This window comes from Chelonia mydas, chromosome 1 (assembly GCF_015237465.2).
Source record: "Chelonia mydas isolate rCheMyd1 chromosome 1, rCheMyd1.pri.v2, whole genome shotgun sequence".
NCBI lineage: Eukaryota > Metazoa > Chordata > Testudines > Cheloniidae > Chelonia > Chelonia mydas.
This window is the reverse complement of record NC_057849.1, coordinates 310287508-310309933: the sequence shown is the minus strand read 5'-3', so window position 1 is coordinate 310309933 and position 22426 is coordinate 310287508. Positions and strand designations below refer to the sequence as shown.

The window sequence follows — 22426 nt, the reverse complement described above, 5'->3', positions numbered from 1 at the left end:
GCATGCCATGGATTCCATGGAAGCTACTGATAAGGGTATGGCATTAGTGGCCAGTAGGCGCTCCATACCAACCGCAAGAAGAGTGCCAATCTTGGTGCCCATAATGCTCCATGAATGGTCCCCGACGTGGGTTGGGTGAGGGAAAGCGGGAGGAGGAAGATCCCAACCTCAATGCCGAGGAGCCTTGGGTTTCCAGGGATAAAGGTGGAGCCAGTCCTGACGGAGCAAGTAATTGGTCTGACTCCTCCGTTGCCCAAAATAAGGCCGGGACCAGCGTGAATGATGGAAGAGGTACCACCAGCAGCAAGTACACTGATGCCAGAAGTGGTGTTGACCCCAAAGTCAGCAGCAGTACAAACCAGCTGACAGTGCCAAAGTGAGGGGCAGTGAAAGTAGCCACAGTAACATCCACGGTGCCATCTGCAATGGAGTTTCCTGGTGCTGAGGTCCCAAGTACCAAGCCCAGTATTGGCTCTGCTTCCAAAGAGTGAGGAAGGGATGCAGTGCCAACAGACCCAAGGGTTCAGCAGTCCCTCCAATCAACGGGGCTATTAATGACACAGCCCTGACCAAGTCCTGGGCCAAAGGAGAGGTCACGATGGAAAGTTGGAAAGATGGAAAGCATACCACCTGGTATGCTGCCGATCTCAAAACAGTTGGTGCTGGTGTCACCCTCATCGGTACCGGACTCAATGAACGCCCTGGGGCAAGAAATGGAGTCGATGGTACAGGGTCTATAGCCCCCATGCTCGGTACTGGGGAATGGTTAGAGGCACCCGCATCATCCTGCGCACCAGCACTAACCCCATGCCGGTCCACGCTCTTCCTGGAGAGACGGGAGAGTCCCCATGAGACCTGGAGCAGTCTCAATTGGTCTTATACAACCTTTTCCTCAGCACGCTACATGGGGAACAGCTCCTCAGTCTCTTTGGAGAGATGCCTGCTCCAGAGTTCAAGGCAGAAGGACTCTTGGAACCTGAGGGCAACCCCTGATCCAATGAGGGCCTCAGTGCTGAAACAGGCCACATGGCCAGTTCAAGCAGGGGCAGTTTTAGGCAATGGTTGTTTGCAACTTGAGTCAATTTAATGAACATCTACTCACTGAATACCATTCCTTGCCTCACCCAAGCACAGCTAGCACCACATGTGGGAATTGCTGTTAGGCATTGTTCCCCAACACAACGGACAATGTTTAAACAATGGTGAGGGCATCACAGGGGAATACTTCACTAAACATAAGTAGCATTAAGGGTATTACAAAGCATACACAGCTAGAAAAAACACTGAACTAGTGACAGAATGTGAATTTAAGACCACACAGAGCTCCGACTCCCGCCACGGGTAGTAAGAAGGAACTGAGGAGGTTCAGGGCGGTGCTGCCTCATATAGTTAAGGGAGGGGCTATGGACACAAAGTGCAAGTGCTACTTTTCTACAGGTACTGCTAGGGAAAATTCTCCAGCTAATTCTCCACACACCTAAGTGGAATACACAGCTGCACCCACTCAAAGAATGTTAATTAGATTTTAAAACAATCGCCAAACTAAATTCCATCTGATTAGTGAATGATGCAGAATTATTCATACCTGCCTCCAGAGAAGTTCGAATTTTCCAGTGTCCCAGTTTTTGTCACGTTTCTTCTCAGTAACTACCTTAATCGTGTCTTCTTGTACCTGCGCACATAGCTCTGCTGTGACCGGGGTAGAAGGGAACATTGTTGGGCTAGTATTGATTTCAATCAACCATGGTTTAAAGTCCTCTCCAAGAATAAAGTCTGCCCCATACAGCTCAAAACTGCTCTTCCGGGCTTCAACGCTCTCTTGAGCCATCCTCATGGTGTAGGTAATGGCTTTTTTCATGGATGGATAGATAACATTTCGCCACATATTGCCTCGACCTCTCTTTTGTAAGTACTCCTGAAATTTGGTGCTTGTCCACATATTGTGCCATGGCAATAGAGGATTCCGGTCTGCAGCATTTTTGTATTGTTTCTGGATAGAATTATTGCAAAGATGAATGGAGCTGTGGAGAGAGGACACCACAATTATAGCAGGCAGCAAGCTACACATAATTGTACAATGCTACTCAACTGAAAAAATGCAAGAAACATGTACATTAGAACAAATTATCTTCATATTAAAATCTCAGGGTTTTGATTTTTAAACCTATTTTCAGTTTCCTTCATTAATTCCCCTCTAATGTAAGACAAAGGATGGTCTTATGGTTAAAACACTGGCCTGGGCTCAGGAAAACTGGGTTCAGGTCTCAGCTCTGTCACACTCGCTTTTTGTGCCCTGTGGCAAGTCACTTACGTTCTCCATGCCCCAGTTCCCTGTCTATAAAATGGGGATAATAATGCTTCCCTATCTCAAAGGAGTGTTGTGAAGATACATTTGTTAATGGTCATGAGGCATTGTGATGGGTACATGTAAGTGCTGATGCTGATAGAGCATCTACAATGGGTTAATTTACCAGATATCCTGCCACTCCCAATCTTTGGTATGGCCCTTGCTAAAAATATGTTCCCATGGAGATATTTAACATTGTTAAAATTGTTTTAACATTGTTCAATTTTAATAAGTTGTCCAGAATTTTCCCAAAAAACTCCCACAGTTCGCCTAGTGCTTTTCTTGAATATTTGATAAACAGACTACAGCATACATAAAAGAACAAACATCCCCTAATGTTCTAAAATGCTCTAAAATTACATTGTCTATAATATTCATATGGATGAGGGCACAGTTAGAATCACTATTTTAAGTTATGACAACTGCTGACTGACACTAAGAGTCTAATTAAAGCACACCACCACGACCCCTGTCCACACACTGTAACTAAATGCAACTTCAGAAATCATCAGAAAGTCAAAGCATTAGCATAGACTGGTTCATGAAATTTTAACACTACCATAATTCCACGATCAAAATTCAGGGACCTGACATACTGTAGAATTTTTCAGCCTGTTCATTCACTGTTCTGTATAGCTACATTTTTGTTTATACTTCCTTGGTTACCTGTCTAGATTGTCTAAGGAGAAACGTTGTGTAGAAAATCTCAGATAGCTTTCTTTATAGAACCATATAGTCAGAGGGTTCCAGTCAGTGACAAGAAACCACTGTCTAATATCAAATTTAGTATCATAAATTAGCAATGGTGTCTCAATGTACTTCTGTACCACCCACTTGTGGTCCTTTACTGGAAATTGATCTGTTGCTTCTACTAACTTCAGAATATCATCCAGTCTATTTTTGCACACTATTTCTGGAAGAGAAAAAAATTAAAATAATATGCATGTTAGTGTCTAATAATAATATATGCAGGTGACAGTGTACGAAAATGAGAGATTATACACGAACGAGAATTTCCATTTATCCTACTTATGCATGCAGGAACAATAGTGGAATATTGATAGATCACCAGAAAGACACCTGTTATGGTAGAATTAAACAAAAACAAACAAATAACCCCTTCCCAGGTTGCTCGCATTAATTATGTTTTTTAAACCTTCATCATTCAGACAAACAAAGACATATATTTTACCTGACCCCTGAAAGGCTTACCTGCAACCTAGTGATTATGGGCCCAATCCAGCAAAGCATTTAAGCATGTTCTCAACTTTAAGCATGTGACTAGTTCCACTGACATTAACCGAAAGGACTTTCATTGAAAACAATAAGACTACTCACATGCATGTACTTCAGCACATATTTAAAGTTCTTTGCTGGATTTGACAAGTTTTCCTTCTGCTATTCCTTCCCCAAGATATACAAAGTAACAGAGGTAAGATGTTGAAAACTGTGTAAAAATGACTCTTGCATAGAAAATGGGAAAGGTTCTGATTGGAAATGTTTATGCAGTTATGAATGGCCTGGTGGGACAAACAGCTGATGTACACAGTACATTTACAAGTTGCCTCTCCAGATGATACCCTACAACTTTGGGTAATAATAAACACTTTAAATTAAAAAACAAAGGAAGCTCTTACCTCTGCCACGAGATTTTGCTCCTGGTTTAATAATCCAGATATTGTGGTTACCATCTATGTCTCGCTGTGGGCTTATAGACATGATTTTGCTTAGAATCTTTTGACATTGTGTAATGTAATTATGTGCACTACAAATGACAGCACCTTCACTACAAAAAAACAAAATTTTAAAAAGGTAATACTTTATGCATAACTATTTTAGAAGAAGCATTTTATGAACTTAGTTTATACAGCTGTCAATATTGCTTTTTCCCCCCTAAAGTACAGTATGAAGTGTTTCTTGCTACAGTGATAGAAATTATTAGATTATGGATTTACAGAAATAAGTCTCACAGGTTACTAAGCTCATTTATTTTGGGTATTGTGTCAGGAAAGTTCTGTTATTAAGGAAATAATCTGCTTATAAAAACTTGCAATAATGGGGTAACGTGAATTATGAAAAGCACAGGAGTGAGGTTAATTGCAGGCTGAAAGAAGGGGGATTTTTTTCTTTAAACAACAAATAGAGGGGTTAGATCCAATATGTAGACAGCCCTGGGCAGGCAGGGCAGCATAAGAATTGGCACCCAGTATCTGAACACTAGGAAAGTCAAGGCTAGTCTCACCTTTCTTTTCTAGACCTCTTAATTGCATAGACAGCATAAAACATAAAGGAATATATGTCTTCACAAACTGTCTCTCGTCAAAATCATAGAATATGAACTCTTCAAGGTAGGGACTGTGTCTTTGTTGTGTGTGTGAATGGTACCCAGCATACTTTTGGATGGTTAATGAATAAATAGTAATACTGTTATTTATTATCTATATTGTGGTACTGCTTTGGGACACCAATCATAAACCAAGAACCCTCTGTGCTAGGTACAAAGACAGAACAAAAAGAATACTTGAGAATGTAATCTATGTAATCCTTGGCCCGTGTGCATGTGCATTGAGTTATCTGAGCTCCTTCTCCCTGTAAACACTTCTGGTCCTGTATGCTCTCCTGATCCTGCAAGGTGCTAAGTGCGTACCGAATGGTGCTCACTCCACTCAACTCATGCTTAAATAAAATGCGAGTTGAGGGAGGGTGGAATCTTCTCGAGAGGTCTCAGCATCTTGCAGGATCAGAACCTATATTTGTTAATTGCTTAGTTATCAAGGTGATGGCTAGGGTAAGATCATAGCTGCTGTATACAAACATTTAAAAACATCAAATCTTACAAATATAGATAAGTTGTGGTTTCAGCCATTTGAGAATATTAGCCTTCACATTCTGGGGGAGAGGAGGAAAAGAAGGTAAATAATCTTTATGTCTGGCAACCGGCTTTGTGCCACTCTGTGCTGTGAACCTGTCATACCTCATCTACCTCAGCAGTGTCAGGCTCAATCAGTACTTAGATGGTAGGCCTTCAGACACCTTGATACTCTTGGAAGAAGAGGTTGTACACATACCCCTCCAAACCAGTACTAAAACAATGCACCCAATATGGTTTAGGAAGCACTGTGTTGCTGGACGTATCATCTAATAGATGAGATTTAAAACCAAGATGTCAGTCTCCTGAACACTAATGATCACATCATTATGGCAGTGGTCAGAGACCTTCTATTGTTCAGGCAACAAGAAAGACCAATTATCCTGATCCGACCATGATGACTTACAGATTCCAATGAATTTCAAAGTCTGCTAAAAGACCCAACCCACAGAACAAGGAGTCAAGGACCTGGTGAATCATTACCATTCTATACTGTCTGCAGCCATTAACACGCTGCCCCCAAAACGGTCCCTTTCTCCCCATCAACACACAGTTCTCCTTGGTTTTCTGATACCCTGTGCTGGATGAAGACAAGAGTGGAAAACTGAGTGACAGAGGAAGAAAACAAAGGCTGATTCAGACAGGGTGACACATAATGAATTCCTCAAAGCCTATGCTGAGCTGTATTACAGACCAGGAGAACCTTCCTATCAGCCTCCACTGAGGCTGCCAAATCCCACGCCAAGGAGCTATCCAGGGTGATAAACTGCCACATCAATCCTGAATGCCTGCAACCTTTATCAGAGCCAAGTACCAAGCATTCTTAAGAACTACCATCCTACTTAACTGAAAATATCACACCCATTTGAGAAGTCTTCTCAAACAGGATGGATCTGCTCTACTTCCACCAACCAAGAGCTCACTTGCATTCCCAGTGTTCAGGACATTCACTCAGCAGGAAGTTATGGACATCCTAAAGGAGTCTTGACTCAAGACTTGTGAATCTGACCCATGCCCTTCATGGCTTGTGAAAGAGTGTCATGAACAACGGGTACCACTCCAACTGAATGAACCAATGCCTCATTCAGAGAAGGAATCTTTCCTTCCTCCTTCAAACATGGAATAGTCCAACCTACACTGAAGAAACCCACCTTGCATAGTTTAGTCCTAGCCAACTACGACTCATCGTCAATGCTCCTATTCCTGAGCAGTTCATAGAGAAGCTACCAGAAGGCCAAAAATGAGCTCCTCCAATTGAGGGTAACATTCTAGCCCTGGATGAATCTGGATTCAGGCCAGGACACGGAACTGAACCCATTTTCGTGGATGATCTGTCAAAGGATAGAGGACAGACATCTATTCTCATTCTCCTGGGCCTCTGTGCAGCATTCAACACTGCTGATGCTGAGACAGGTGGCAGGGATCCAGGGTAACGTGCTAAAATGGTTTAAGTGCTTTCTGAAAGGATGATCCCAACAAGTAGTGAGTGATGGGAAACTGCACCTCCACAACTAGACCCCTGACTTGTGGGGTTCCACAAGGATCAATTCGCTCTCTGATCTTTTTCAGGTTTCAGAGTAACAGCCGTGTTAGTCTGTATTCGCAAAAAGAAAAGGAGTACTTGTGGCACCTTAGAGACTAACCAATTTATTTGAGCATAAGCTTGATCTTTTTCAAAATCTATATGCAACCACTAGATGAACCTGTCAGATGACATGGACTCATGTGCCGGCAATATGTAGATGATACACAGGTCTTCCGATCAGTCACCACATATAATCGCAACGCTACCACCAGAGCTTGGTTGAGTTCAGCTGTTGGATGAAGCTGAACTTAAGACAGACAAAGGTGATGCTGGTGGGCAGAGGAAAGCATTTTAGAACGTAAAACGAACATAAGAACAGCCATACTGAGTCAGACCAAAGTTCCATCTAGTCCAGTATCCTGTCTTCCGACAGCGGCCAATGCCAGGTGCCCCAGAGAGAACAAACAGAACAGGTAATCATCAAGTGATCCATCCCGTCACCCATTCCCAGCTTCTGGCAAACAGAGGCTAGGGACTTCATCCCTGCCCATCCTGGCTAATAGCCATTGATGGACCTATCTTCCATGAATTTATCTGTCTTTTTTTAACCCTTTTATAGTCTTGGCCTCCACAACGTCCTCTGGCAAAGAGTTCCACAGGTTGACTGTACGTTGTGTGAAGAAATATTTCCTTTTGTTTGTTTTAAACCGGGTGCCTATTAATCTCATTTAGTGATCCCTAGTTCTTGTGTTATGAGGAGGAGTAAATAACACTGCCTTATTTACTTTCTTCATACCAGTCATGATTTTATAGACCTCTATCATATCCCCCCCTTAGTTGTCTCTTTTCCAAGATGAAAAGTCCCAGTCTTATTAACCTTTCCTCATATGGAAGCTGTTCCATGCCCCTAATCATTTTGGTGCCCTTTTCTGAACCTTTTCCAATTCCAATATATCTTTTTTGAGATGGGGCGACCACATCTGCATGCGGTATTCAAGATGTGGGCGTACCATGGATTTATATAGAGGCAAGATGATATTTTCTGTCTTCAGAGTCACAGCCGTGTTAGTCTGTATTCGCAAAAAGAAAAGGAGTACTTGTGGCACCTTAGAGACTAACCAATTTATTTGAGCATGAGCTTTTGTGAGCTACAGCTCTCTTCATCGGATGCATACTGTGGAAATTGCAGAAGACATTATTATATACACAGACACCATGAAACAATACCTCCTCCCACCCCACTCTCCTGCTGGTAATAGCTTATCTAAAGTGATCATCAAGATGGGCCATTTCCAGCACAAATCCAGGTTTTCTCACCCTCCGCCCCCCCACAGACAAACTCACTCTCTTGCTGGTAATAGCCCATCCAAAGTGACCACTCTCTTCACAATGTGTATGATAATCAAGGTGGGCCATTTCCTGCAGGAATCCAGGTTCTCTAACCTCCTCACCCCCCTCCAAAAACCACACACACAAACTCACTCTCCTGCTGGTAACAGCCTATCCAAAGTGACCACTCTCCTTACAACGTGCATGAAAATCAAGGTGGGCCATTTCCAGCACAAATCCAGGTTTTCTCACCCCCCCCCCCAAAACACACACACACAAACTCACATCGTCTACAGCCAAGCTCTGCGATACAACCGCATTTGCTCCAACCCCTCAGACAGAGACAAACACCTACAAGATCTCTATCAAGCATTCTTACAACTACAATACCCACCTGCGGAAGTGAAGAAACAGATTGATAGAGCCAGAAGAGTTCCCAGAAGTCACCTACTACAGGACAGGCCTAACAAAGAAAATAACAGAACGCCACTAGCCGTCACCTTCAGCCCCCAACTAAAACCCCTCCAACGCATTATTAAGGATCTACAACCTATCCTGAAGGATGACCCAACTCTCTCACAAATCTTGGGAGACAGGCCAGTCCTTGCCTACAGACAGCCCCCCAACCTGAAGCGAATACTCACCAACAACCACATACCACACAACAGAACCACTAACCCAGGAACCTATCCTTGCAACAAAGCCCGTTGCCAACTGTGCTCACAGATCTATTCAGGGGACACCATCACAGGGTCTAATAACATCAGCCACACTATCAGAGGCTCGTTCACCTGCACATCCACCAATGTGATATATGCCATCATGTGCCAGCAATGCCCCTCTGCCATGTACATTGGTCAAACTGGACAGTCTCTACGTAAAAGAATAAATGGACACAAATCAGATGTCAAGAATTATAACATTCATAAGCCAGTCGCAGAACACTTCAATCTCTCTGGTCACGCAATCAGAGACATGAAGGTCGCTATCTTACAACAAAAAAACTTCAAATCCAGAGTCCAGCGAGAAACTGCTGAATTGGAATTCATTTGCAAATTGGATACTATTAATTTAGGCTTAAATAGAGACTGGGAGTGGCTAAGTCATTATGCAAGGTAGCCTATTTCCCCTTGTTTTTTCCTACCTCCCCCCCTCCCGGCCTTCTGGTTAAACTTGGATTTATGCTGGAAGTGGCCCACCTTGATTGTCATGCACATTGTGGGGAGAGTGGTCAGTTTGGATGAGCTATTGCCAGCAGGAGAGTGAGTTTGTGTGTGTGTGTTTTGGGGGCGGGGGGGTGAGAAAACCTGGATTTGTGCTGGAAATGGCCCACCTTGATTTTCATGCACGTTGTAAGGAGAGTGGTCACTTTGGATAGGCTATTACCAGCAGGAGAGTGAGTTTGTGTGTGTATTGGGGTGGGGGGGTGAGAAAACCTGTATTTGTGCTGGAAATGGCCCACTTTGATTTTCACGCACGTTGTAAGGAGAGTGGTCACTTTGGATAGGCTATTACCAGCAGGAGAGTGAGTTTGTGTGTGTGGTTTTTGGAGGGGGGTGAGGGGGTGAGAGAACCTGGATTCCTGCAGGAAATGGCCCACCTTGATTATCATACACATTGTGAAGAGAGTGGTCACTTTGGATGGGCTATTACCAGCAAGAGAGTGAGTTTGTCTGTGGGGGGGCGGAGGGTGAGAAAACCTGGATTTGTGCTGGAAATGGCCCATCTTGATGATCACTTTAGATAAGCTATTACCAGCAGGAGAGTGGGGTGGGAGGAGGTATTGTTTCATGGTGTCTGTGTATATAATAATGTCTTCTGCAATTTCCACAGTATGCATCCGATGAAGTGAGCTGTAGCTCACGAAAGCTCATGCTCAAATAAATTGGTTAGTCTCTAAGGTGCCACAAGTACTCCTTTTCATTTTCTGTCTTATTATCTATCCCTTTCTTAATGATTCCCTACATTCTGTTATCTTTGAAGATCTTACAGCCACAGTGCAGTCCACGTTGGTTGAAGATACACACCCACAATTGGTCAATTCAGCGTATACTCTTGAATTCCTTGCTGACACGGAGCTCTCACGTAGCATTATCCACTAGTAACACTTTCTACCATCTTTTGCTTGGCTAGGAAACACTGTCCCATCCTGGCAGACAAAGACCTAGCCTTAGTTATTCAGCTTGCATCATCTCTTGGCTGGATTACAGCAGTGCAATGTATCTGGGCACAAAGCCATCAGTATTTAGTAAACTTCAACTAGTACAGAATGCTACAGCATTTCTCCTCAGCAACACAGGCTACTGGGAACATATCAAACCTGTCCTCCAATCCCAAAACTGGCTTCCCATAGAATAATGAATCAGGTTCAAGGTCCTGGACCTTATTCTATGCCCAGGATATCTAAAAGACCATTTAAATCTCCAGGACGAAGACTGTGATCCACAACTATGCTCCTCTGGAACAATGGAATTCTCAACAGTAAAACTTGTCTGTGTGGGAGACAGAACTTTCCCTTGGGACTGTCCAAGAATGTGGTATGAACTCCCCCAGGCACTAAGGACGATCATAAATCTTTCCACTTTCTGCTCTATGTCAAAGGCACAGTTCATTGACCTTGCCTTCTCTAATATGAACACATAGCAACAGGCATATTTTTTTAAAAGGACACACACAATCAAAACAAGGTACTCTGCTGTGCACACTTTTCCCTCTGGGAGTAGATGAGAGAACAAACATCACACGAAAGATGTATAATCATATAGTTTACTGGAAGGCACTCAGACACTATCGTATAAGTGGCCCCATAAAAACTTGAATAGAATAATCCCATTGCACTTTTTGACAGGTTTCAGAGTAGCAGCCATGTTAGTCTGTATTCGCAAAAAGAAAAGGAGTACTTGTGGCACCTTAGAGACTAACCAATTTATTTGAGCATAAGCTTTCATGAGCTACAGCTCACTTCATCGGATGCATTCAGTGGAAAATACAGTGAGGAGATTTAAATACACACAGAACATGAAAAAATGGGTGTTTGTCATGCACACTGTAAGGAGAGTGATCACTTAAGATGAGCTATTACCAGCAGGAGAGTAGGGGCGGGGGCGGGGAGAAAACCCTTTGTAGTGATAATCAAGGTGGGCCATTTCCAGCAGTTAACAAGAACGTCTGAGGAAGGGGGGGGGACTGGGGGGAATAAACAAGGGGAAATAGTTTTACTTAGTGTAATGACTCAGCCACTCCCAGTCTCTATTCAAGCCTATGTTAATTGTATCCAATTTGCAAATTAATTCCAATTCAGCAGTCTCTCGTTGGAGTCTGTTTCTGAAGTCTTTTTGTTGAAGAATTGCCACTTTTAGGTCAGAAATCGAGTGACCAGAGAGATTGAAGTGTTCTCCGACTGGTTTATGAATATTATAAATTCTTGACATCTGATTTGTGTCCATTTAGTCTTTTACGTAGAGACTGTCCAGTTTGACCAATGTACATGGCAGAGGGGCATTGCTGGCACATGATGGCATATATCACATTGGTAGATGTGTAGGTGAACGAGCCTCTGATAGTGTGGCTGATGTGATTAGGCCCTACGATGGTGTCCCCTGAATAGATATGTGGACACAGTTGGCAACGGGCTTTGTTGCAAGGATAGGTTCCTGGGTTAGTGGTTCTGTTGTGTGGTGTGTGGCTGCTGGTGAGTATTTGCTTCAGGGTGGGGGGCTGTCTGTAGGCAAGGACTGGCCTGTCTCCCAAGATTTGTGAGAGCGACGGGTCGTCCTTCAGGATAGGTTGTAGATCCTTGATGATGCGTTGGAGAGGTTTTAGTTGGGGGCTGAAGGTGACGGCTAGTGGCATTCTGTTATTTTCTTTGTTGGGCCTGTCCTGTAGTAGGTGACTTCTGGGTACTCTTCTGGCTCTGTCAATCTGTTTCTTCACTTCAGCAGGTGGGTACTGTAGTTGTAAGAATGCTTGAGAGAGATCTTGTAGGCGTTTGTCTCTGTCTGAGGGGTTGGAGCAAATGCGGTTGTATCGTAGAGCTTGGCTGTAGACAACGGATCGTGTGGTGTGGTCTGGGAGAAAGCTGGAGGCATGTAGGTAGGAATAGCGGTCAGTAGGTTTCTGGTATAGGGTGGTGTTTATGTGACCATCGCTTATTAGCACCGTAGTGTCCAGGAAGTGGATCTCTTATGTGGACTGGACCAGGCTGAGGTTGATGGTGGGATGGAAATTGTTGAAATCATGGTGGAATTCCTCTAGGGCTTCTTTTCCATGGGTCCAGATGATAAAGATGTCATCAATATAGCGGAAGTAGAGTAGGGGCGTTAGGGGACGAGAGCTGAGGAAGCATTGTTCTAAGTCAGCCATAAAAATGTTGGCATACTGTGGGGCCATGCGGGTACCCATAGCAGTGCCGCTGATTTGAAGGTATAAATTGTCCCCAAATGTGAAATAGTTATGGGTGAGGACAAAGTCACAAAGTTCAGCCACCAGGTTTGCCGTGACATTATCGGGGATACTGTTCCTGATGGCTTGTAGTCCATCTTTGTGTGGAATGTTGGTGTAGAGGGCTTCTACATCCATAGTGGCCAGGATGGTGTTTTCAGGAAGATAACCGATGGATTGTGGTTTCCTCAGGAAGTCAGTGGTGTCTCGAAGATAGCTGGGAGTGCTGGTAGCGTAGGGCCTGAGGAGGGAGTCTACATAGCCAGACAATCCTGCTGTCAGGGTGCCAATGCCTGAGATGATGGGGCACCCAGGATTTCCAGGTTTATGGATCTTGGGTAGCAGATAGAATACCCCAGGTCGAGGTTCCAGGGGTATGTCTGTGCGGATTTGTTCTTGAGCTTTTTCAGGGAGTTTCTTGAGCAAATGCTGTAGTTTCTTTTGGTAACCCTCAGTGGGATCAGAGGGTAATAGCTTGTAGAAAGTGGTGTTGGAGAGCTGCCGAGCAGCCTCTTGTTCATATTCCGACCTATTCATGATGACAACAGCACCTCCTTTGTCAGCCTTTTTGATTATGATGTCAGAGTTTTTTCTGAGGCTGTGGATGGCATTGTGTTCTGCACGGCTGAGGTTATGGGGCAAGTGATGCTGCTTTTCCACAATTTCAGCCCGTGTACATCGACGGAAGCACTCTATGTAGAAGTCCAGTCTGTTGTTTCGACCTTCAGGAGGAGTCCACCCAGAATCCTTCTTTTTGTAGTGTTGGTAGGGAGGTCTCTGTGGATTAGTATGTTGTTTAGAGGTGTGTTGGAAATATTCCTTGAGTTGGAGACGTCGAAAATAGGATTCTAGGTCACCACAGAACTGTATCATGTTCGTGGGGGTGGAAGGGCAGAAGGAAAGGCCCCGACATAGGACAGATTCTTCTGCTGGGCTAAGAGTATAGTTGGATAGATTAACAATATTGTTGGGTGGGTTAAGGGAACCATTGCTGTGGCCTCTTATGGCATGCAGTAGTTTAGATAGTTTAGTGTCCTTTTTCTTTTGTAGAGAAGCAAAGTGTGTGTTGTAAATGGCTTGTCTAGTTTTAGTAAAGTCCAGCCATGAGGAAGTTTGTGTGGAAGGTTGGTTTTTTATGAGAGTATCCAGTTTTGAGAGCTCATTCTTAATCTTTCCCTGTTTGCTGTAGAGGATGTTGATCAGGTGGTTCCGCAGTTTATTTGCGAGTGTGTGGCACAAGCTGTCAGCATAGTCTGTGTGGTATGTAGATTGTAATGGATTTTTTACCTTCAGTCCTTTTGGTATGATGTCCATCTGTTTGCATTTGGAAAGGAAGATGATGTCTGTCTGTATCTGTACGAGTTTTTTCATGAAGTTGATAGATTTCCACTCCATATGGCTAAATGCAGTGCCTTGCATAATGACAGGTTTCAGAGTAGCAGCTGTGTTAGTCTGTATTTGCAAAAAGAAAAGGAGTACTTGTGGCATCTTAGAGACTAACCAATTTATTTGAGCATAAACTTTCATGAGCTACAGCTCACTTCATCGGATGCATTCAGTGGAAAATACAGTGAGGAGATTTATATACACACAGAACATGAAAAAATGGGTGTTTATCATGCACACTGTAAGGAGAGTGATCACTTAAGATGAGCTATTACCAGCAGGAGAGTGGGGGGGGGAGAAAACCCTTTGTAGTGATAATCAAGGTGGGCCATTTCCAGCAGTTAACAAAAATGTCTGAGGAAGGGGGCGGGGGGGGTGGGGAGGGAGAGAATAAACAAGGGGAAATAGTTTTACTTAGTGTAATGACTCAACCACTCCCAGACTCTATTCAAGTCTAAGTTAATTGTATCCAATTTGCAAATTAATTCCAATTCAGCAGTCTCTCGTTGGAGTCTGTTTCTGAAGTCTTTTTGTTGAAGAACTGCCACTTTTAGGTCAGAAATCGAGTGACCAGAGAGATTGAAGTGTTCTCCAACTGGTTTATGAATGTTATAATTCTTGACATCTGATTTGTGTCCGTTTAGTCTTTTACGTAGAGACTGTCCAGTTTGGCCAATGTACATGGCAGAGGGGCATTGCTGGCACATGATGGCATATATCACATTGGTAGATGTGCAGGTGAACGAGCCTCTGATAGTGTGGCTGATGTGATTAGGCCCTATGATGGTGTCCCCTGAATAGATATGTGGACACAGTTGGCAACGGGCTTTGTTGCAAGGATAGTGTGCATGATAAACACCCATTTTTTCATGTTCTGTGTGTATATAAATCTCCTCACTGTATTTTCCACTGAATGCATCCGATGAAGCGAGCAGTAGCTCACAAAAGCTTATGCTCAAATAAATTGGTTAGTCTCTAAGGTGCCAAAAGTACTCTGTTTCTTATTGCACTTTTTGTAAGAATACGCATGTTAAAACCCAACTGTCCTGGCCAGAGTGTACCTCAGATAATTCCATGTTGCCTACATAAGTTCTCTCTGTAGTTTCAAATGTAAACAGTGTCCTGTCCTTCCATCCTGAACTGTTGTGTAGTACAGCTGTGCACTGCTAAGCCGTGTGCCATGGTAGACCTTCCATGTGGTAAGTTTAGTAACTTCATTAAAATCAGAATACACTGATTTACACCAGCTGAGGATCTGACCCTATATATTTGTATAGTGCTTTGAGTTCCTTTGATGAATAGAGCTATAGATCAGAGGGGTAGCCGTGTTAGTCTGTATCCACAAAAACAACAAGGAATCCGGTGGCATCTTAAAGACTAACAGATTTCATGATGACTACAGCACCTCCTTTGTCAGGCCCTTTAATTATAATGTCAGAGTTGTTTCTGAGGCTGTGGATGGCATTAAGTTCTGTACAGCTGAGGTTATGGGGCAAGTGATGCTGTTTGTATACAATTTCAGCCTGTGCACGTCTGCGGAAGCACTCTATGTAGAAGTCCAGTCTGTCATTTCGACCATCAGGAGGAGTCCACGCAGAATTATTCTTCTTGTAATGTTGGTAGGATCAGTGCGCTGTTCAGTGGTGTGTTGAATATATTCTTTGAGTAGGAGATGGCGAAAGTAGGCTTCTAGAGCTATAGATATGCAACATATTACAAAAACAACAAGGAGTCCAGTGGCACCTTAAAGACTAACAGATTTATTTGGGCATAAGCTTTCATGGGTAAAAACCCACTTCTTCAGATGCATGGAGTGAAAATTACAAATACAGGCATAAATATACTAGCACATGAAGAGTTACCTTCAAGTGGAGAACCAGTGATAACAAGGCCAATTCAGTCAGGGTGGATGTGGTCCACTCCCAATAATTGATGAGGAGGTGTCAATACCAAATTGGAAAATTGCTTTTGTAGTGAGCCAGCCACTCATCTCAGCCATTGGCACTCTTACAGCAGGATCCACCCAGAAGTCACCTACTACAGGACAGACCCAACAAGGAAAATAACAGAACACCACTGGCCATCACGTACAGCCCCCAGCTAAAACCTCTCCAGCACATCATCAATGATCTACAAGCTATCTTGGGAAACGATCCCACACTCTCACAGACCTTGGGAGGCAGGCCAGTCCTCGCTTACAGACAGCCTCCCAACCTGAAGCAAATACTCACCAGCAACTACACACCACACCAGAGAAACACTAACCCAGGAATCAATCTCTAACAATCCCTGTTGCCTACTCTGTCCCCAAATCTACTCTAGCGACACCATCATAGGACCCAACCACATCAGCCACACCATCAGGGGCTCATTCACCTGCACATCTACTAACATGATATATGCCATCATGTGTCAGCAATGCCCCTCTGCCGTGTACACTGGCCAAACCGGACAGTCTCTATGTAAAAGAATAAATGGACACAAATCAGACATCAGGAATAGTAACATACAAAAGCCAAGAGGAGAACACTTCAATCTCCCTGGACATTCAATAACAGATTTAAAAGCAGCCATACTTCAACAAAAAAACTTCAAAAACAGACTTCAAAGAGAAACTGCAGAGCTACAATTCATTTGCAAACTTCACACCATTCATGTGGGCTTGAATAGGGAGTGGGAGTGGCTGGCTCACTACAAAAGCAATTTTCCAGTTTGGTATTGACACCTCCTCATCAGTTCTTGGAAGGGGACCACATCACCCTGACTGAATTGGCCTTGTCAGCACTGGTTCTCCGCTTGTAAGGTAACTCCCTTCTCTTCATATGCCAGTATATTTATGGCTGTATCTGTACTTTTCACTCCTTGCATCTGAAGAAGTGGGGTTTTTTTACCCACAAAAGCTTATGCCCAAATAAAACTGTTAGTTTTTAAGATGCCACCGGACTCCTCATTGTTTTTGTGGATACAGACTAACGCAGCTACCCCTCTGATACTTGACAACATATTGGGGGTTGGACTGGATGACCTCCTGAGACCTCCTCCATCCTGGATGACCTCCTCTCCTCATCTTCTATGATTCTACGATTACAGTATTTCTTATTGGAATTAAGGGTTTATTTCTAGTCTGAATTTACATTTAGGGCCAAAATGTGATACATTTACTCACAATGAAGATTATCTTACACCCTTTACAATAGGGCTACTTGTGGGGTAAAGTACTATTCATTGTAAGGGAATTATAACCTAACCCTTAATCAGGACTTTAATTCAAAACGGTTAATTGGAGTTGTGAAATCTTACTGAATGAGACAGTAGTACTGTTCAATTAAGTCTTTCCATTCCTCCTCACTAAGAACTGCAGAAGCGTCCATTGCTGTGTCAATGTCCTCGTGTTCCATCTGCCCAAGGTAGGTTTCACACACCTGGCAAGCCATGTCTATTAGTTTTCCAGGAAGTTGCTTGATTTCCTTTTCATCAGAATCTACAGGAGCTAAAAAAAGCAGATGATTTAGGACATGTCAGTGAGGTAAGTACATTTCTGGAACATATGTACAATTAGAGAAGCAAGTCTTCCCCAAAGTATGGGGAACCTCTCACATTCAATGGCTTTCTTCTGGCTGCAATAGATTTCTTTTTTCAGTTTGAGAGTTTTTATTGTTTTGTACAACAGAAATAAAATGAGAAAGGAAAAATGAATACATTCAGAATGTATTTGCAATGACTCCCTGGTTGAAGTTACATTGGGACTGCCACTTAAAGCAGGACTAAAAGCCCAGTGTGAGGGTGACAGGACCCCTGCCAAGAAGAGACAGTGGTGCTCTAGTCTAGTCCATCATGGTTACTCCTGAGGGCATTCTGCGCCAAAAAATTGAAAATTTTGTGCACAGTATTTTAAAATTCTGCAAAATTCTGCAACTTTTATTTGTCAATAAATAAATGCAGAGGCTCTAACATGGCAGTGGGGAGCACAGGCCACTGGCTGCACGAAGGTGGGAGATCACCCTGCAGCCTCCCCACCCTGGGGACACAGACTCAGTGGTCAGGCTGCACCCGACCCTGACATAGCACAAGGCCTGGGCCTGCCCCATAAACACCCTGAGGCCCTGCCCCTCTGCGCGAGGCACACTTGGTGTGGGACAGGCAGGCTCAACCAGGCAGGATCGAAGTGTGGAGGGGCTTACTGTGGGGGGATCCAGGTGTGGGATGAGAGGATTCTGTGTGGGACAATCTGGGTGCAGGCAGCTCAGTCTAGGTGTGGGGGGATCTGGAGGCACAGAGGCTCATTGGGGGAGGGGGGGTCCAGGTGCAGAGGCAATGGGACTCTGCAGGGGCTGCTAGGTGAAAGTGGTTGGGCACTGGGGTAAGGAGGCTTGGTGGGGTGGGAGTCTGGGTGCAGCTAATTGGGGGTCAGTGGCATGGGGGTCTGAATGTAGGGGCTCAGGGTGGTGCAAGGGGTGGGGTTCGTCAGGGTGGGGGTTTGAGTGCAGGGAGCTCAGCAGGAGATTGGTCTGAGTTCAGTGGTGAGGATCCAGAGGCAGGGCATCTGTGTGCAGGGGGCTCCAGATTCAGGGGTTGAGGTTCAATTGGGTAGGGTTCGGTATGGAGGGCGAGGGGGGTTCTGGGTGTACAGGGTGAGACTTGGTGGGGGTGTCTGGGTATGGGAGGTCCTGATGCATGGAGGTTGGGCAGATGGGGGAGCAGCTCCCGTACAGTGACCCCTCCCTCCACAGCTGAGGAGCGATGGGGGCAGGAAGCAGGGGAGGATGCTGACCTTCCTGCAGCTGGGGGAGGTTTCTGGGGGTGGGTCTGACACAGCCTCAGCCACTCCTTGCAGGAGAAGAGGAAGTCCCGTCCTCTCCTGCCTCCAGTCCAGCCAGGACTAGCAGCTGATCCTCGCTCAGGGTACGAGTCACTGCTGAGGTATCCCCAGCCCAACCTCTCAGTCAGCTGCTCCGGGTGCCTGAAATGATGTACCAGCGCAGTTATGGAATGGTGCATGACTTCTCTTGAAGCTTCCCTTTACTTCCCTGTCAGAAAGTCATTTTTCTGCAGGGAAGCAAAGAAATCTGTGGGGGACATGAATTCTGTGCACACGCAGTGGCACAGAATTCCCCCAGGAGTAATCATGCAAGAAGGCTACCCATGATAGGGCAACTTGATATCACTCTTATGAGCTACATGTGCATGGGGATGTACCTTATTGCACTGTTATATTGCTAGCAACTTACAAATGTATCTCTCCCATCTGCTACTCCTGATACACTCCACTAATAGTCATTGAGCCAGTGTGGGGGCATCAGATGTGCAACTTACTGTGTATTCATATTTTCAACTCCACAGGTGGAAGACACAGCATTTACAGATGTCAGTCCTCTTTTCCATTTCCAGTGTAAGAAGCCTTGCAATATGAACAGGATGACATGGATGTTTAGCCCCATGACTAGGTCCCACGCAGTCTGTTTGTGTGTATTTAATGTGACAGGGCTGGGACTGTGTTCTGGTTTTCTCATATTTTTCTTCTATCCGTACTTCCTCCTTACACTTTTATTAGATAAACAGCACTTTAGCTTTCCACACCTTTATCTGCTTTCCCATAGATTAACATTCTTTCTTCCTTCAGTGTGTATTTTTGGCAGTTCCCCGAACTTAGCCTCTGCCGCACTGACCAGCACTAAGGAGCAACCCTGGCCAGTGTCTACCCACTCATACCTGGGATGGCCTGACTTTTCAGCTCCAGCCCCACCATTGTGGAAATCTTTGTATGGCATTTAATTCCTGGCCTTTCCCAAAATGCTCCCAAATGTTTAACTTCCCCCAAAGTGCACAGCCACCTTGCAGCAGGCTCAGCTGCCTTTATGAAAGTTCCATGGGCACATCTATTAACCATGCACATCTGGTTAGATGCATAACTCCATAGTTACATGTCTATTCAACCCTGAAAGCCCAGCCACCACACCTGAGCTAACTCGCTCAAGTCAATGACAAAAACCTCCCACTGACATCAGATGGAGCAGGATTGAACACCAGAACTACCCGCACAAAACCTTGTTAATAACTTTGCTTAATTACAACCTATTTTCAGTGCATATGCTCTGGAGGAGATTTAGATATTTGTAAAAATTGAAGGGGAATTTACAAGCTACTTTTGAGGGACACACAGAAGCATTAGACAAAAATAAAATTTTCCTGCACTCTCAGATGCATAAAGTTTTAATGTATGGCTTGATTCCAGTAGAGAACAAGACCTTTTAAAACTGTCGTTTAACAGATCCTATCCATCGCAGATCTACAGGTGTCAGAAATAAATATGGTCTCTCAGATACCATTGGGATAACTGTTGATAAATATTGACTTTTTAAATGGTGACCACTGTAGTTATTGAAGTAAAATGCTAATATTTGTCCTCTAAAAATATACAGATTAATTACAGATGAACAAGATATTCCTCAGCCCTTTTTCCACACCAATAATTTTGTAATATTAACACTGATATTTAAGAAATACCTTTCTTTTGGCCTACATCTTCTTTATTAACTTTTCCTTTAGACTTCTGTGTTTTTTTATCACAGGCATTAAGACTGATGACCCATTTGAGTATGCTACATGCTGCTGTATTCCTGAAGTCCTCTAAAACAAATAACATATTATTTTAGATTCTGATCCACTAAACAGAATGCCCACAAAGGGATAAACCTGTTACAGGAATGTGGTTTTCATAAGCAAAAATACTATTTTCCACTCCACACATCAGTCTTTTATAAAAAGTAGAAAACCTAGTACAGTAACTCCTCGCTTAACGTTGTAGTTATGTTCCTGAAAAATGCTATTTTAAGTGAAATGATGTTAAGCGAATCCAATTTCCCCATAAGAATTAATGTAAATAGGCAGGGTTAGGTTCCAGGGAAATTTTTTTTTGCCAGATAATATACTATATTTTATATATGCATACACACACACACACACACAGTATAAGTTTTAAACAAACAATTTAATACTGTACACAGCCATGATGATTCTGAAGCTTGGTTCTGAAGTCAGAGGGTGGGATATTTCCCAGGGAATGACTTACTGCTAAATGATGAACTAGCAATGGGCTGAGCCCTCAAGGGTTAACACATTGTTGTTAATGTAGCCTCACGCTCTACAAGGCAGCATGAATGGAGGGAGGGGAGACAGCATGGCAGACAGAGACAGAGACACACACCGTGTGTGTAAGAGAGAGAGAGAGAGACACACACACACACACATTGCCCCTTTAAGTACACTGACCCCACTCTAAGTATACTGCCTTTTTAAGTAGATCAGCATGTTGAGACAGCAGCTGCTGCCAGCAAGCTCCATCAGTCCTGAGCCCTGTCGTGTCCTCCCCCTGGTCTGTGGAGATGGGGTAAAGGAGCGGGGCGAGGGGGACACCCTGACATTAGCACCCTTCTTTCCCCCCTCCCTGCACAGCAAGCAGGAGGCTCCCGGGAGCATCTCCAAGGCAGAGGGCAGGAACAGCACATGGCAGTGGGGGGAGGGACAGCTGAACTGCCTGGCAATTGATAGCCTGCTGGGCGACTGCCACAGAGGGAACTTAAGGGAGTGGATGGGGGGCTGCTGGCCCACCCTGGTTCCAAGCCCCCACCGGCTGATCCAACGGGCTGCTCTTTCTGCAAGCAGTGGACAAAGCAGGCAGCTGCCATACAACGTTATAAGGGAGCATTGCACAACTTTAAATGAGCATGTTCTCTAATTGATCAGCAATGTAACAACGAAACAACGTTAATCAGGACGATGTTAAGTGAGGAGAAAAATTGTTCTTGTTTACCTCTGAGGATAGGACAAAAAGCAATGGATTTAAATAGCAACAAAGGCAGTTTAGGTTGGACATTAGGAAAAGCTTCCTGTCAGGGTGGTTAAGCACTGGAATAAACTGCCTAGGGAGGTTGTGGAATCTCCATCACTGGAGATTTTTAAGAGCAGGTTAGACAAACACCTGTCAAGGATGGTTTAGATAAGACTTAGTCTTGCCATGAGTGCAGGGGACTGGGTTAGATGACCTCTTGAGGTCACTTCCAGTCCTACAATTCTGTGATTCCAGCACATTTATCTGTGGCTTTCGGAGAAACGGATGTTGTGAAAGAATATTGATGCTGGTGCGACACTTCACCCCATATTCTTCATAACGATATTATTTTGATATGATTATAGCATAAGTATGATGTATTTTATGCAAGATAAGTCATGTGAGGTGTCATTGGAAAAATTATGATTTGCTTAATATGATTATCCTATTTATGTACATGTATCATTTTTGTATCTAAAGTTATAAATACTGACTATGTATCTGTACTTCAAAGGTAGTTACACCTCGGTAACACCCACTAGACAAGATGCTTTTAGTCTAGATAGCTGGTTGGGAAGGGCCTATTCAGGACAATAAGCCGTTAGGAAAAACAACAGGCCTTAGGAGAAGCTTATCCCCCACCTGGTGAGCCTTCCTGAGGACGCTACAGACAGGCTGTAAGTAATGGCTGCTAGGACTCTA

General features: G+C 44.0%; 1 protein-coding gene across 1 annotated transcript in view; it reads right to left on the bottom strand.

Moving 5' to 3' along the window:
- The window catches only part of TTLL8 (tubulin tyrosine ligase like 8), a 70043-nt gene that overhangs the window by 10549 nt on the left and 37068 nt on the right, over window positions 1-22426 (bottom strand). The window contains exons 9-13 of the mRNA XM_043550810.1: window positions 20401-20523; window positions 17197-17386; window positions 3985-4133; window positions 3014-3260; window positions 1586-2021 (exon numbers count right to left, since the gene is read on the bottom strand). Coding sequence (XP_043406745.1) covers window positions 1586-2021; window positions 3014-3260; window positions 3985-4133; window positions 17197-17386; window positions 20401-20523 — 1145 coding nt within the window. The remainder of the gene's footprint in view (window positions 1-1585; window positions 2022-3013; window positions 3261-3984; window positions 4134-17196; window positions 17387-20400; window positions 20524-22426) is intronic.